Source organism: Electrophorus electricus, chromosome 1 (genome assembly GCF_041902795.1).
Source record: "Electrophorus electricus isolate QZ-2024a chromosome 1, ASM4190279v1, whole genome shotgun sequence".
NCBI classification, from domain to species: domain Eukaryota; kingdom Metazoa; phylum Chordata; class Actinopteri; order Gymnotiformes; family Gymnotidae; genus Electrophorus; species Electrophorus electricus.
Genome location: NC_137497.1, coordinates 42632622 through 42644505, shown reverse-complemented (window position 1 = coordinate 42644505; position 11884 = coordinate 42632622). Strand labels below are relative to the sequence as shown.

General features: G+C 43.0%; 1 protein-coding gene across 6 annotated transcripts in view; it reads left to right on the top strand.

Moving 5' to 3' along the window:
- Positions 1–11342, top strand: part of map3k22 (mitogen-activated protein kinase kinase kinase 22) — a 46109-nt gene extending 34767 nt beyond the window's left edge. For all 6 annotated transcript variants that reach the window (XM_035526706.2, XM_027016178.3, XM_081720850.1 and 3 more), the window contains 5 exons: positions 112–260; positions 612–743; positions 6425–6554; positions 7504–7681; positions 7920–11342. In XM_035526706.2, the coding sequence (XP_035382599.1) occupies positions 112–260; positions 612–743; positions 6425–6554; positions 7504–7681; positions 7920–8148 (818 nt within the window). In that variant the 3' untranslated portion in view covers positions 8149–11342. The remainder of the gene's footprint in view (positions 1–111; positions 261–611; positions 744–6424; positions 6555–7503; positions 7682–7919) is intronic.
- Positions 11343–11884: the final 542 nt, after the last annotated feature.

Below are 11884 nucleotides of genomic sequence, written 5' to 3'. Positions count from 1 at the left end.
TGTATGAATGAGATTCAGTTGCGGTTTGAGTTGATGATGTCTGCAGATTTGTATATGGAATGCGTCTGTGGTGATGCCTCCGTGCGCGTGCGTGTGTGTGTGTGTGTGTAGCCCCGCGGGCACCGGTGAACTGGCGTCAGGGGAAGCTGTTGGGTCGTGGAGCTTTCGGTGAGGTCTACCTCTGCTATGATGCTGACACGGGCCGCGAACTGGCGGTCAAACAGGTGCCCTTTGACCCCGACTGCCAGGAGACCAGCAAGGTAAATAGAAACAAGTTCTGCTCTCATTCACTCGCAGTCAACACAGAAGCTGATTAACTGTATCTTTTTAAAGTTTCACAATAAGGACTTTAAAATCAATCAGAAAGGGTGCTATTCCAGAAAAAGGTAGTATTCCAGGAAGAGCCTGGTAACAAATACGATGTGAGAATCCTCAGTAAATGCTCTCATCACAACTGGTAATGGTCTATTTTCTCATCGCTCTCCTTCTCTTTCTCTCGCTGTGTCTTTTTCTCTGTCACTCTCTCTCACTCTGTCACACGTTCTCTCTCTCTCTCTCTCTCTCTCTCTCTCTCTCTCTCTCTCTCTCTCTCACGCTGTGTCTCTACGTAGGAAGTAAATGCTCTGGAATGTGAGATTCAGCTCCTGAAAAATCTTCGTCACGAGCGCATCGTCCAGTACTATGGCTGCCTGCGTGATCCTGAGCAGAGGAAGCTGTCCATCTTTGTAGAGTTCATGCCAGGGGTTGGTATCTGCTGGTATGGGCAGGGCTGTTAGGTGTGAGTGGTGCGTGGTGATGTCGAGCCCCTGGGCTTGTGTTAAAATGACAGTTTATTCTGACTTGGACTTGAACATATGCTTCAGTACTGGTGCTAATCCAGCATTCAGTAAATATTTCTCTATTTACACACAATTCCGTGCAAGAATGCAGTCACCCGTGCGCACAAGTGTCAAGCCAGTCTTTATGGGTTCATTTTCCCTAGAACTGAGTGCTTTAACAAGGTCTGGCCCTCTCAGTCTGCTTCTAATATCCACGGGGCTGTTTGAGGCTGGAATTTAACTGTATTATTCACATGTCGTGTGGAAAATGAGGAATGTTTCTATTTGACCATGTCCTCTGGCAGGGAGCAGCGGCATCGGCCCCTGCACCAGCCAAGGTCTTTCGCCACACGTCACCCGCTTCCAGGGGCAGTCTCCACTGTTTACAGATAAGAGAAGAGGGGGAGGATAAGGGAGAGAAGTGTGGACGAAATGATAGAACGGGCGCTAAGAAGGAAGAGTCTTTCCATGAGTCAGTAATGAACAGTAGTAGTGGTGTGAGTAGTGAGTAATGAACAGTAGTGGTAGTGTGAATGAGTAATGAACAGTAGTAGTGGTGTGAGTAGTGAGTAATGAACAGTAGTAGTGGTGTGAGTAGTGAGTACTGAACAGTAGTGGTAGTGTGAATGAGTAATGAACAGGAGTAGCAGTGTGAGTGAGTACTGAACAGTAGTGGTAGTGTGAATGAGTAATGAACAGGAGTAGCAGTGTGAGTGAGTACTGAACAGTAGTGGTAGTGTGAATGAGTAATGAACAGGAGTAGCAGTGTGAGTGAGTACTGAACAGTAGTGGTAGTGTGAATGAGTAATGAACAGGAGTAGCAGTGTGAGTGAGTACTGAACAGTAGTGGTAGTGTGAATGAGTAATGAACAGGAGTAGCAGTGTGAGTGAGTACTGAACAGTAGTGGTAGTGTGAATGAGTAATGAACAGGAGTAGCAGTGTGAGTGAGTACTGAACAGTAGTGGTGGTGTGAATGAGTAATGAACAGGAGTAGCAGTGTGAGTGAGTACTGAACAGTAGTGGTGGTGTGAATGAGTAATGAACAGGAGTAGCAGTGTGAGTGAGTACTGAACAGTAGTGGTGGTGTGAATGAGTAATGAACAGGAGTAGCAGTGTGAGTGAGTACTGAACAGTAGTGGTGGTGTGAATGAGTAATGAACAGGAGTAGCAGTGTGAGTGAGTACTGAACAGTAGTGGTAGTGTGAATGAGTAATGAACAGGAGTAGCAGTGTGAGTGAGTACTGAACAGTAGTGGTAGTGTGAATGAGTAATGAACAGGAGTAGCAGTGTGAGTGAGTACTGAACAGTAGTGGTAGTGTGAATGAGTAATGAACAGGAGTAGCAGTGTGAGTGAGTACTGAACAGTAGTGGTAGTGTGAATGAGTAATGAACAGGAGTAGCAGTGTGAGTGAGTACTGAACAGTAGTGGTAGTGTGAATGAGTAATGAACAGGAGTAGCAGTGTGAGTGAGTACTGAACAGTAGTGGTAGTGTGAATGAGTAATGAACAGGAGTAGCAGTGTGAGTGAGTACTGAACAGTAGTGGTAGTGTGAATGAGTAATGAACAGGAGTAGCAGTGTGAGTGAGTACTGAACAGTAGTGGTAGTGTGAATGAGTAATGAACAGGAGTAGCAGTGTGAGTGAGTACTGAACAGTAGTGGTAGTGTGAATGAGTAATGAACAGGAGTAGCAGTGTGAGTGAGTACTGAACAGTAGTGGTAGTGTGAATGAGTAATGAACAGGAGTAGCAGTGTGAGTGAGTACTGAACAGTAGTGGTAGTGTGAATGAGTAATGAACAGGAGTAGCAGTGTGAGTGAGTACTGAACAGTAGTGGTAGTGTGAATGAGTAATGAACAGGAGTAGCAGTGTGAGTGAGTACTGAACAGTAGTGGTAGTGTGAATGAGTAATGAACAGGAGTATGAGTTTAATTGGACCAAGCTAGTATAAAGCTATCATGGCTTTGTTGTCATTTGCACAGGGAGCTGACAGATGCACTGTACAGTGAAATTCCTACTGTGCACTTCCTGGCTCCATATACTGTACACTATTTAAACACCACAGAAACACTAGAAGTCGAATAGCAAACTGAGAGTGGCCTTTAAATAGAGCATTTTTACAGTGGCCGAGAAGCCGTGTTCATGTGCAGTGGTCTGAGGGTGAAGTGGGGGAGCTGGCAAGACTGAACAGCCACGTCACGGCTGTTACTGGATGTGGGCCTTGGAGAGACATTGTTTCCACCGCACGACCTGAAAACAGGATGCCTGTGGAAATGCAGGCTGCATGAGCATGATTGGGTCAGAGAGTGTCGAAGTAGTACGCACATGTATGCATTCGCCCGCACGCGCATGTGAGTACACAGACACACTGTTTTGAGCTCAGTGGTTGGACAATCACCTCAGAACAATTCCTCTTCCGGCTGGATAAACATGGAAGCTGGCCCCTGTGAAAAACACGAATGAGTGGTGCTTCTTGGCACATTCTGTTTTCTTGTTAACTTTGTTGTTAACACAATGGTATCGTATTTTTTGTTGTCGTCTCTTTTTTTCTTATTTTTAAAATGTAGGTTATTTTTTCCTCCAGCAAAAAGTGTTTGTCTTGTTTTTTGTTGACAAAAAATTTGTCCTTTCTGCAGTTCAATACCCTTCAAACACATATACTCATACATTTATATATACAGGTACTCTGCCTGGCCAAAACAAAGTTCACACACTCTAATATTTTGTTGGACCGCCTTTAGCTTTGATTACGGCACGCATTCACTCTGACATCGTTTCCACAAGCTTCTGCAATGTCGCAACATTTATTTCTGTTGCATAAATTTTTCCCCAAAATCTTGTATTGATGATGGGAGATTTGGACCACTGCGCAAAGTCCTCTCCAGCACATCGCAAAGATTGTCAATGGGGTTCAGGTCTGGACTCTGTGGTGGCCAATCCATATGTGAAAATGATGTCTCGTGCTCCCTGAACCACTCTTTCACAATTTGAGCCCGATGAATCCTGGCATTGTCATCTTGGAATATGCCCGTGCCATCAGGGAAGAAAAAATCCATTGATGGAATAACCTGGTCGTTTAGTATATTTAGGTAGTCAGACCTCATTCTTTGGGCACATAACGTTGCTGAACCAAGACCTGACCAACTGCAGCAACCCCAGATCATAGCACTGCCCCCTGAGGCTTGTACGGTAGGCACTAGGCATGATGGGTGCATCACTCCAGCCTCCTCTCTTCTTACCCTGATGTGCCCATCACTCTGGAGCAGGGTCAATCTGGACTCATCAGACCACGTGACCTTCTTCCATTGTTCCAGAGTCCAATCTTTGTGCTCCCTAGCAAATTGAAGCCGTTTTTGCCGCTTAACCTCGCTGACAAGTGGTTTTCTTAAGGCTACACAGCTGTTTAGACCCAATCCCTTGAGTTCCCTTTGCATTGTGCGTGTGGAAATGCTCTTACTTTCACTATTAAACATATCCCTGAGTTCTACTGTTGTTTTTCTACGATTTGTATTCACCACACGTTTAAGTGATTGCCGATCACGATCATTCAATATTTTTTTCCAACCACATTCCTTCCTCGAGGATGATGTTTCCCCACTGTCCTTCCACTTCTTAATAATGCGTTGGATAGTTCTGAACCTGATTTTAGTGGTTCCAGCAATCTCCTTAGATGTTTTCTCTGCTTGATGCATGCCAATAATTTGACCCTTCTGAAACAGATTAACAACATCTCCACGACCACAGGATGCGTCTTTCAATATGTTTGTTTAACATATGAGAAGCTACTCACTGCATCAGTTAGGGTTAAATAACTTGTTGCCATCTGAAACATAATCACCCATGCAGTAATTATCCAATGGGAGACTCTTACCTATTTGTTTAGTTAAATCCAGGTGGTGACCTTTTTTTGGCCAGGCAGTGTATTTACTGATAATCAGACTTCACTGGTTATAAAGGGCTTTACTTGTGTAACTATTTTGTCCAGGCTTGCAGATACCAGGAGTAGTATGATGCAACACAGTAGGTTTAGGTTACATGGAGTGGTATGGAATATGAAGGCATAAGGGTTGCTGGGGTGGGGATACTCACCGTCACACGCCCTATGGGTGCTCACTGTGTAGTAAAACATGAATGCTAGTTTCAGGGGACTGTGGGAAATCATGTCTGATTGTGTTTGCTCTCAGCTCCCCCAGTAAGGTGAACGTGTACTGCTCAAGTACACAGTTAAACTATGTGTGTACCTGGTTGAGAGCTGCCCCTTGCTTTGCCTTATATAGTGAAGAAATGAAAAGATACTGTGACCAGTTGTACTGTGTGTAGTATCTTGCTTTCTTTTGTATTTCTAAGTAAGTTTTCGACGTTTCACTTTAGCATATGTTGCATATTAGCGTATGTTTGCTTTGGAGTTGGACTAATTGGAGTTTGTTTTGGAGTTGGAGAGCAGAAGGGTTAGTTAAACAGAAGGGAATGTCCAGTGGGTTTGCTCTGGCAGTAGGGTGTGTCTGGTGGAGTTACTCCAACAGTAGGGCATATCCAGTGGATTTTCTCCGGTAATAGTGGGTGTCCAGTGAATTTACTCCAGCAGGAGGGCGTGTCCGGTGAGGTTACTCCAGCAGTAGTAGTTGTCCAGTGGGTAACTCCAGCAGTAGTGGGTGTCCGGTGGGGTTACTCCTGCAGTAGTGGGTGTCCGGTGGGGTTAATCCTGCAGTAGTGGGTGTCCGGTGGGGTTTCTCCAGCCGTAGTGGGTGTCCGGTGGGGTTTCTCCAGCCGTAGTGGGTGTCCGGTGGGGTTTCTCCAGCCGTAGTGGGTGTCCAGTGGGGTTTCTCCAGCCGTAGTGGGTGTCCGGTGGGGTTTCTCCAGCCGTAGTGGGTGTCCGGTGGGGTTTCTCCAGCCGTAGTGGGTGTCCGGTGGGTTTACTCCAGCAGTAGTGGGTGTCCGGTGGGGTTTCTCCAGCAGTAGTGGGTGTCCGGTGGGGTTACTCCAGCAGTAGTGGGTGTCCGGTGGGGTTACTCCTGCCGTAGTGGGTGTCCGGTGGGTTTACTCCAGCCGTAGTGGGTGTCCGGTGGGGTTTCTCCAGCAGTAGTGGGTGTCCGGTGGGGTTACTCCAGCAGTAGTGGGTGTCCGGTGGGGTTACTCCTGCAGTAGTGGGTGTCCGGTGGGGTTACTCCTGCAGTAGTGGGTGTCCAGTGGGGTTACTCCAGCAGTACGTTTAGTCCAGCAGCTTTTGATTTCTTCAGAACAGTGTGTTTGGATGGGACACTTTAAGATGCATCTTAAATGTGTGTACAGGAATCATTCAGTTGCTGTGGGGTTTGAATGCGCTATGAAAGCTGGTTCAGCTGGTTCTTTTTGAATAGATGTTTAATTTAGTGCCTTTGTGGTTACTGATTTGGCCCTGGACATCACAACCACATGATGCTACAAACAGTGTAACACCATAAACCACATAATACAAGAATGGCACCATCAGCCATGCTGCAGAAGGATTTATTTCATTTGGGGAGCATCTTATAATTGCATATTGCACACTGTGCATTGACTGACGTTTCAGGTTTCCAACTCATGTGAAATAACATTGGTCCACTGGGTGCCTGCGTTTGTGTCCAGGGCTCTATAAAAGACCAGCTGAAGGCATATGGAGCCCTTACTGAGAACGTGACACGTAGATACACCAGACAAATCCTGCAAGGAGTCTTCTATCTCCACAGCAACATGATCGTTCACAGAGACATCAAAGGTAACGTATACTGCTTCCTGTGTTATTATGTTTAGGATAGGCTGAGGCAGATACAAACTTATATACTTAACATATTTATAGCCAGAGAGAGACTAATTGGATATAGATCCATATATATTCATATGAATATATTAGACTCGAAATCCTACCTGATGATTTCTTAAAACCTGTATTTGAAACGTGCTAATAATATACCTCAAGTAGAAGATGGGCAGATATTAGGAGAAAGAACATTGGTTTGGCTCTCTCCTGCCCCAGACAGCAGAACTGCCCCCAGCTTAAGCCAAAAGAAGCAACAACAAAAAAGAGAAACACCACATTCTTTAGGCTAGCTGAGCAAAACTCCTCGACTCCACGAACGTTGCCCGTGAGAGTAGTTATCATGTTTTCTTTCACATTTTCATGTGTATCAGCTAAACAACCCCATAAATCAAACCCTCACGCTCAGCCAGTTTTCTCTGTTTCCATTTCTGCTGTGTGACAAGCCTGTAAGGCTCACTGAGCATGTCTGGAAGAGAGCAGCAGGAATGCCAACATACACTCACATTCTTTTTTTTCCCTAATTTATTTATATGCAGTCAAGAAAATATTTCATATTCACATAAAAACCTGAGGGCTCTCTGGAAATATGTAGTGAGGAGACATGTAGGAGTGGTGTCTCTCTGTCTGCCTCTCCTCTGTGTCCCGTCTACAGTTCGGCGACTCTTCCAGGGTGTGGAGGGCTTGTGGCTGGCTTGGATTAGTCACTGCTCAAACAAGCAGAAATCACACAGGCCACATCTCAATACAGGGCTCTCTCCAATGGAAAATAGTTTGGGCTGGAGGCATGGGAAGAGAAGGTGGCGTGTCTCAAGCCTGTTGCTTATGTCCCGCTAATAATCTCCTGCAGTCTGTAGGGCCGGTACATGTGAGAGGGTGTGTAACTAGATCCGCACGTGTCTCCGTCCAGGGGCTAACATACTGAGGGACTCCTCTGGCAACGTGAAGCTGGGAGACTTTGGAGCCAGCAAGCGCATTCAGACCATCTGCATGTCAGGGACAGGCATCAAATCTGTCACTGGCACCCCCTACTGGATGAGCCCAGAAGTCATCAATGGAGAGGGATATGGCCGCAAAGCAGATGTCTGGTAAAAACCTTTGACCTACTTTGATCATATTCTCAAAATAGTGATATATTAACAGATGAGATTTATATTGTGTTGAACTAAAGGATTTTGTTGACTACTTGATGATATAATAAGATGAATTGTAATATCTGTTCAGTAGGCACAGTGCAATACATCACTGAATACATCTCATGAATTAAATTCAGTAATGTTGGCGTTATATGATGATGATGATGATGATGATGATGCTCTTTCTCAGGAGTGTAGCTTGCACCGTTGTCGAGATGCTTACTCAGAAGCCCCCATGGGCTGAATACGAAGCAATGGCAGCCATCTTTAAAATCGCCACCCAGCCCACCAAGCCCAGCCTGCCAGACGGCGTGTCGGATGCCTGCAGGGACTTCCTACGCCAGGTGTTTGTGGAGGAGAAATGGCGGCCCACGGCTGAGGGGCTTCTCAGCCACCCTTTTGTGCAGGGCAGCTTCTGAAACACCCAAGGACCCTAGAGTCTCCAAGGGCCCCCCTCGCCCGGGGCCACACCACTCCTGCCCACTGACAGCTGCCACTCAGGGTCCAGGGGAGGCTGCCACCAACCCCAGCCCAATCTGAACAAACTAGCCCCACAGAAGAGGCTGCATATCTCAGACCTCATACACACACGCACACACACACACACACACACACACACACACCACTTTTATTCCATGATACACTTTGTTTTTTTGACTGCCACCATAGGAACCTGTGGTCTGTAGATGCGCCAGTACTGATCTCACATGCGCACACACCACACACACACACAGTTTGTTTGCATTATGTGCTCCCTGCATAGAACACATTTACACACATATTCACACATGTGATTCTGATTGTCATTAAAGAAACCCCAAAGCCAGAATGTGCCATTTTATATACAATACAATGGCTTTGAACTGGGCTTAACCTCAGATGCCCTAATCAGCTTGTTCCCTTTGTTTAAAGCCTAGTTCATTCAGTGAAGTGATACTACAGGTATAGTCAAAACATTTTCAATGTGTGCCATTCATATCGGGGTGACTTAAAAGCCAAACAATATGCATTCTGGACAACGAATGTAGGGGAATTATTTCTTCCAGTGGGAAAAGAAATGTGTCTCTGTGTGCATGATTTTTAATATGTCCAAAACCCATGGTCTCACCCTTTGGCATTTGTTAGGAAATAATTGGAATTTGAATCCACAGCAATGGCCTGCAGCTTTTGGAGCAAGCAGATACTGTAAGATACTCCGTTGAGTAATTTTGTTAAGATTACTGTGTTTGATGGTTAGAATCTAACCAGGTAAAATGACACAGACCAGCACATATACAACCACCAAAGTGGTGAATGTGTAAACCAGAGAAATTTTGTGTGCATTTCTTTGAGTCTGTAGGTGTCCTCAGATAATGAAGATCGTGGATGAAAATGTTTTTTGTTTTTGGGGGTTTTTTATATAATGTAAGGTTTATATAGAGAAGATTGTTCTATGATGTTTCAAAGCACTCGTATATCAGCTGGCCGCTATACATTTGTCACAATTCCATTGCACTTTTTGACACGTGTATCTGTACAAGTTCAAAATGCAAGATAATCAACATAGATTAAATATTTTTATATATATATATATATATATATATATATATATATATATATATATATATATATATATATATATAAACACACACACACACACACACACACGCACACGCAGATGTTTGGAGTAAAAATACCAATTTTTTTGTATTGTTTTAAAAGGTTGCTTACAGCATCAAAGCAATAGTACTCAAAAGATTGTTGTATGACAGGTTGTTGACATTCCTTTTACATCATTTTACAGTTTTGTGTGTTCAAATTGTTAAAGGCAACCAAAGAAAGTATTTCTTTCCTTTTCAAAAAATATGTATTTTGCAATTGTTCAGTTTTTTATTCAGTGTGGTCATTTTTTTTTTCTTTGTGAACTTGGTAACACTAATGCTGTTCAAAATGTCACCTAATATGTGATTTTTCATTAGTTATTACTGTCAAACTCTTTCATCTGGAAATGTCTCCATTTGTCACCGCAGTACATTTTTCTATATGGAAACTGGAACGATGAGCTTATCCTTCACCTGCACTTACCAGTTCAATGCTTATCACTAGGCAACCTCCAGGAGTGGAAAATTTCGTGTCATCTGCAAAGACTGCCACAATTAGTGCCTTCTCTGCTATTCTTTCCCTCCACTGACAGTAGATCTGTCCTTTTTAAAAGCATTTAAAGGTGGACTGCACATTCAATTGTCCCTTATAGAGTTGATTTAGTGGAGACCATGAATGATGCTGTATTTCTGAACATACAGACTTGCTAACCTGATTTAAAAAAAAAAAAAAAAAAAAAAATGTAAATACAGAACTTTTAGAATTTTTATACACCCTTTAAAATGATAAACCCCTGCTGCATTAGGGCCTATGGCAGACATTTCAACATTTTCTAGCAAACACCAGCACTGGAATGAAAAATGAATACAAAATAAAACAAGCATAGACAGTTAAGATTAAATGTGGCTTAAAATGAAGTTCAGTGGAAACCAAATCAGTGGTGCGCTTTAGTCCAAGACAAGGCCAGAACAGGGAGATCTTGGATATGACCAAGTCCACACACCCCTCAGTAATGCTCTTCCGCTTAAACCTGGACTCAGGTTCTAACCATTTGCCTTGAAATGCCTTGAAACTGAGCTAATGAGCGTCTGGGTTCGAACCCTGTTACAGACCAAAAGAGGAGCATTCTGGGAGTCTTCAGGATTAAGAGGCAAAAACGTGCAGATCAGAGATGCACAGGGCCTTGTACACTGGCCAGAAGTGGAATGAGTGATGGAGTCACCTTGTGTGGAGACTGATTCCTCATATACGATGGTCAGGCAAGGAAGTGAAAAATGAGCATGAAAATGAAAATGAGCATGAGCAGATTGGTTTCTGAAGAGTCTACTGTCCAGCCTCAAATGAGAAACACAATCATCTTAAAACAATACAACAAGGATCCCCTGCTTCCTACCCTGCTAAAGAACATAAAGAGACATTTGACTGGGCTATTCGGAGCCCTTATCCTAACCAGTTTAAAGTCTGTGGGTTGACTTAACTGAGCACTGCCTGACTAAGCCTGAACAGTTCTGTGAACTCGTGAGTATCTCAGTCAAAGGCCTGCAATTGTGCTGAAGTTATTACTAGTATTCACAACAGGGATGGGTGCGCTTGTTCAACTTATATTCTCTTTTTCTTCCTTTTTTAAATTGGAGCATGTTTTTCACTTGGTTGCATATCACAGTATGTAAAGGAAAATAATATAAAGGCAAAGGGGAAACTCATTCAGCGTTTAAGGTTGTGTGCAAGGCCAAAAAAATGTGAAACTTTTGAAAGGGTGTTTAAATTTTCTATAAGCCCTGTGAACATAGTACTGCACTTTTTTTATGAGATGTTTTTATTATATTCAGAAAACCTTACTTACAATATTAGATTACTAAATTGTAGAGCTGGATTTAGGTCTTAACTGAGGGTAAGTGTTGAAATGGCCTCTTTGGTTTTTGATTGAGGCTAAGAATGAAAATTTCATCACCGCCTTGATGACGAAGCCTGAACACATTTATTCTGAAAGTGATTTTTACATTTGAATAAATAAATTAAATGGTTAAAAACACACTGGAGACTTTCATCTGTGATATTCTGAATTACAGTTGATTAAGGACTAGCACAACTTAAGTAGTTTTATATGAATTAAGATTTCTTGGAAGCTTCACATTTTGCACAGCAGTTTTGTCAAAGTGTAGTTTTGTTTTTTATAATAATACATTTGAAATTTTGATCAGCCCCATAACCTATACAAATGTCTCAGCATATTTTACATAAACCTACTTTTTGGGGGGAGGGATAATTGTCATTTTAGAATAGAAAAGAGAAAAATATATTCTACTTTTGTCTGAAATTTCAATGTAATATTTTTGTGGGCCATTAAGATAGCAATCAGTCATTTTTACCACCATTCAGTCATTTTTACCATTTGTTAAAGTAACAAATATGTATGAAGTGATGATTATTTTTGCATTTTTTTCTATAAATTGCAGCTCACCTTAGAGGAGGAATCAGATTTCATTATATAGTCCCTGAATTAACCAGATGGCCATATTCGAATCTCTGATACATCCAGTCCACTAGGTGTCAGTATAGCTCATAATTTGAAGA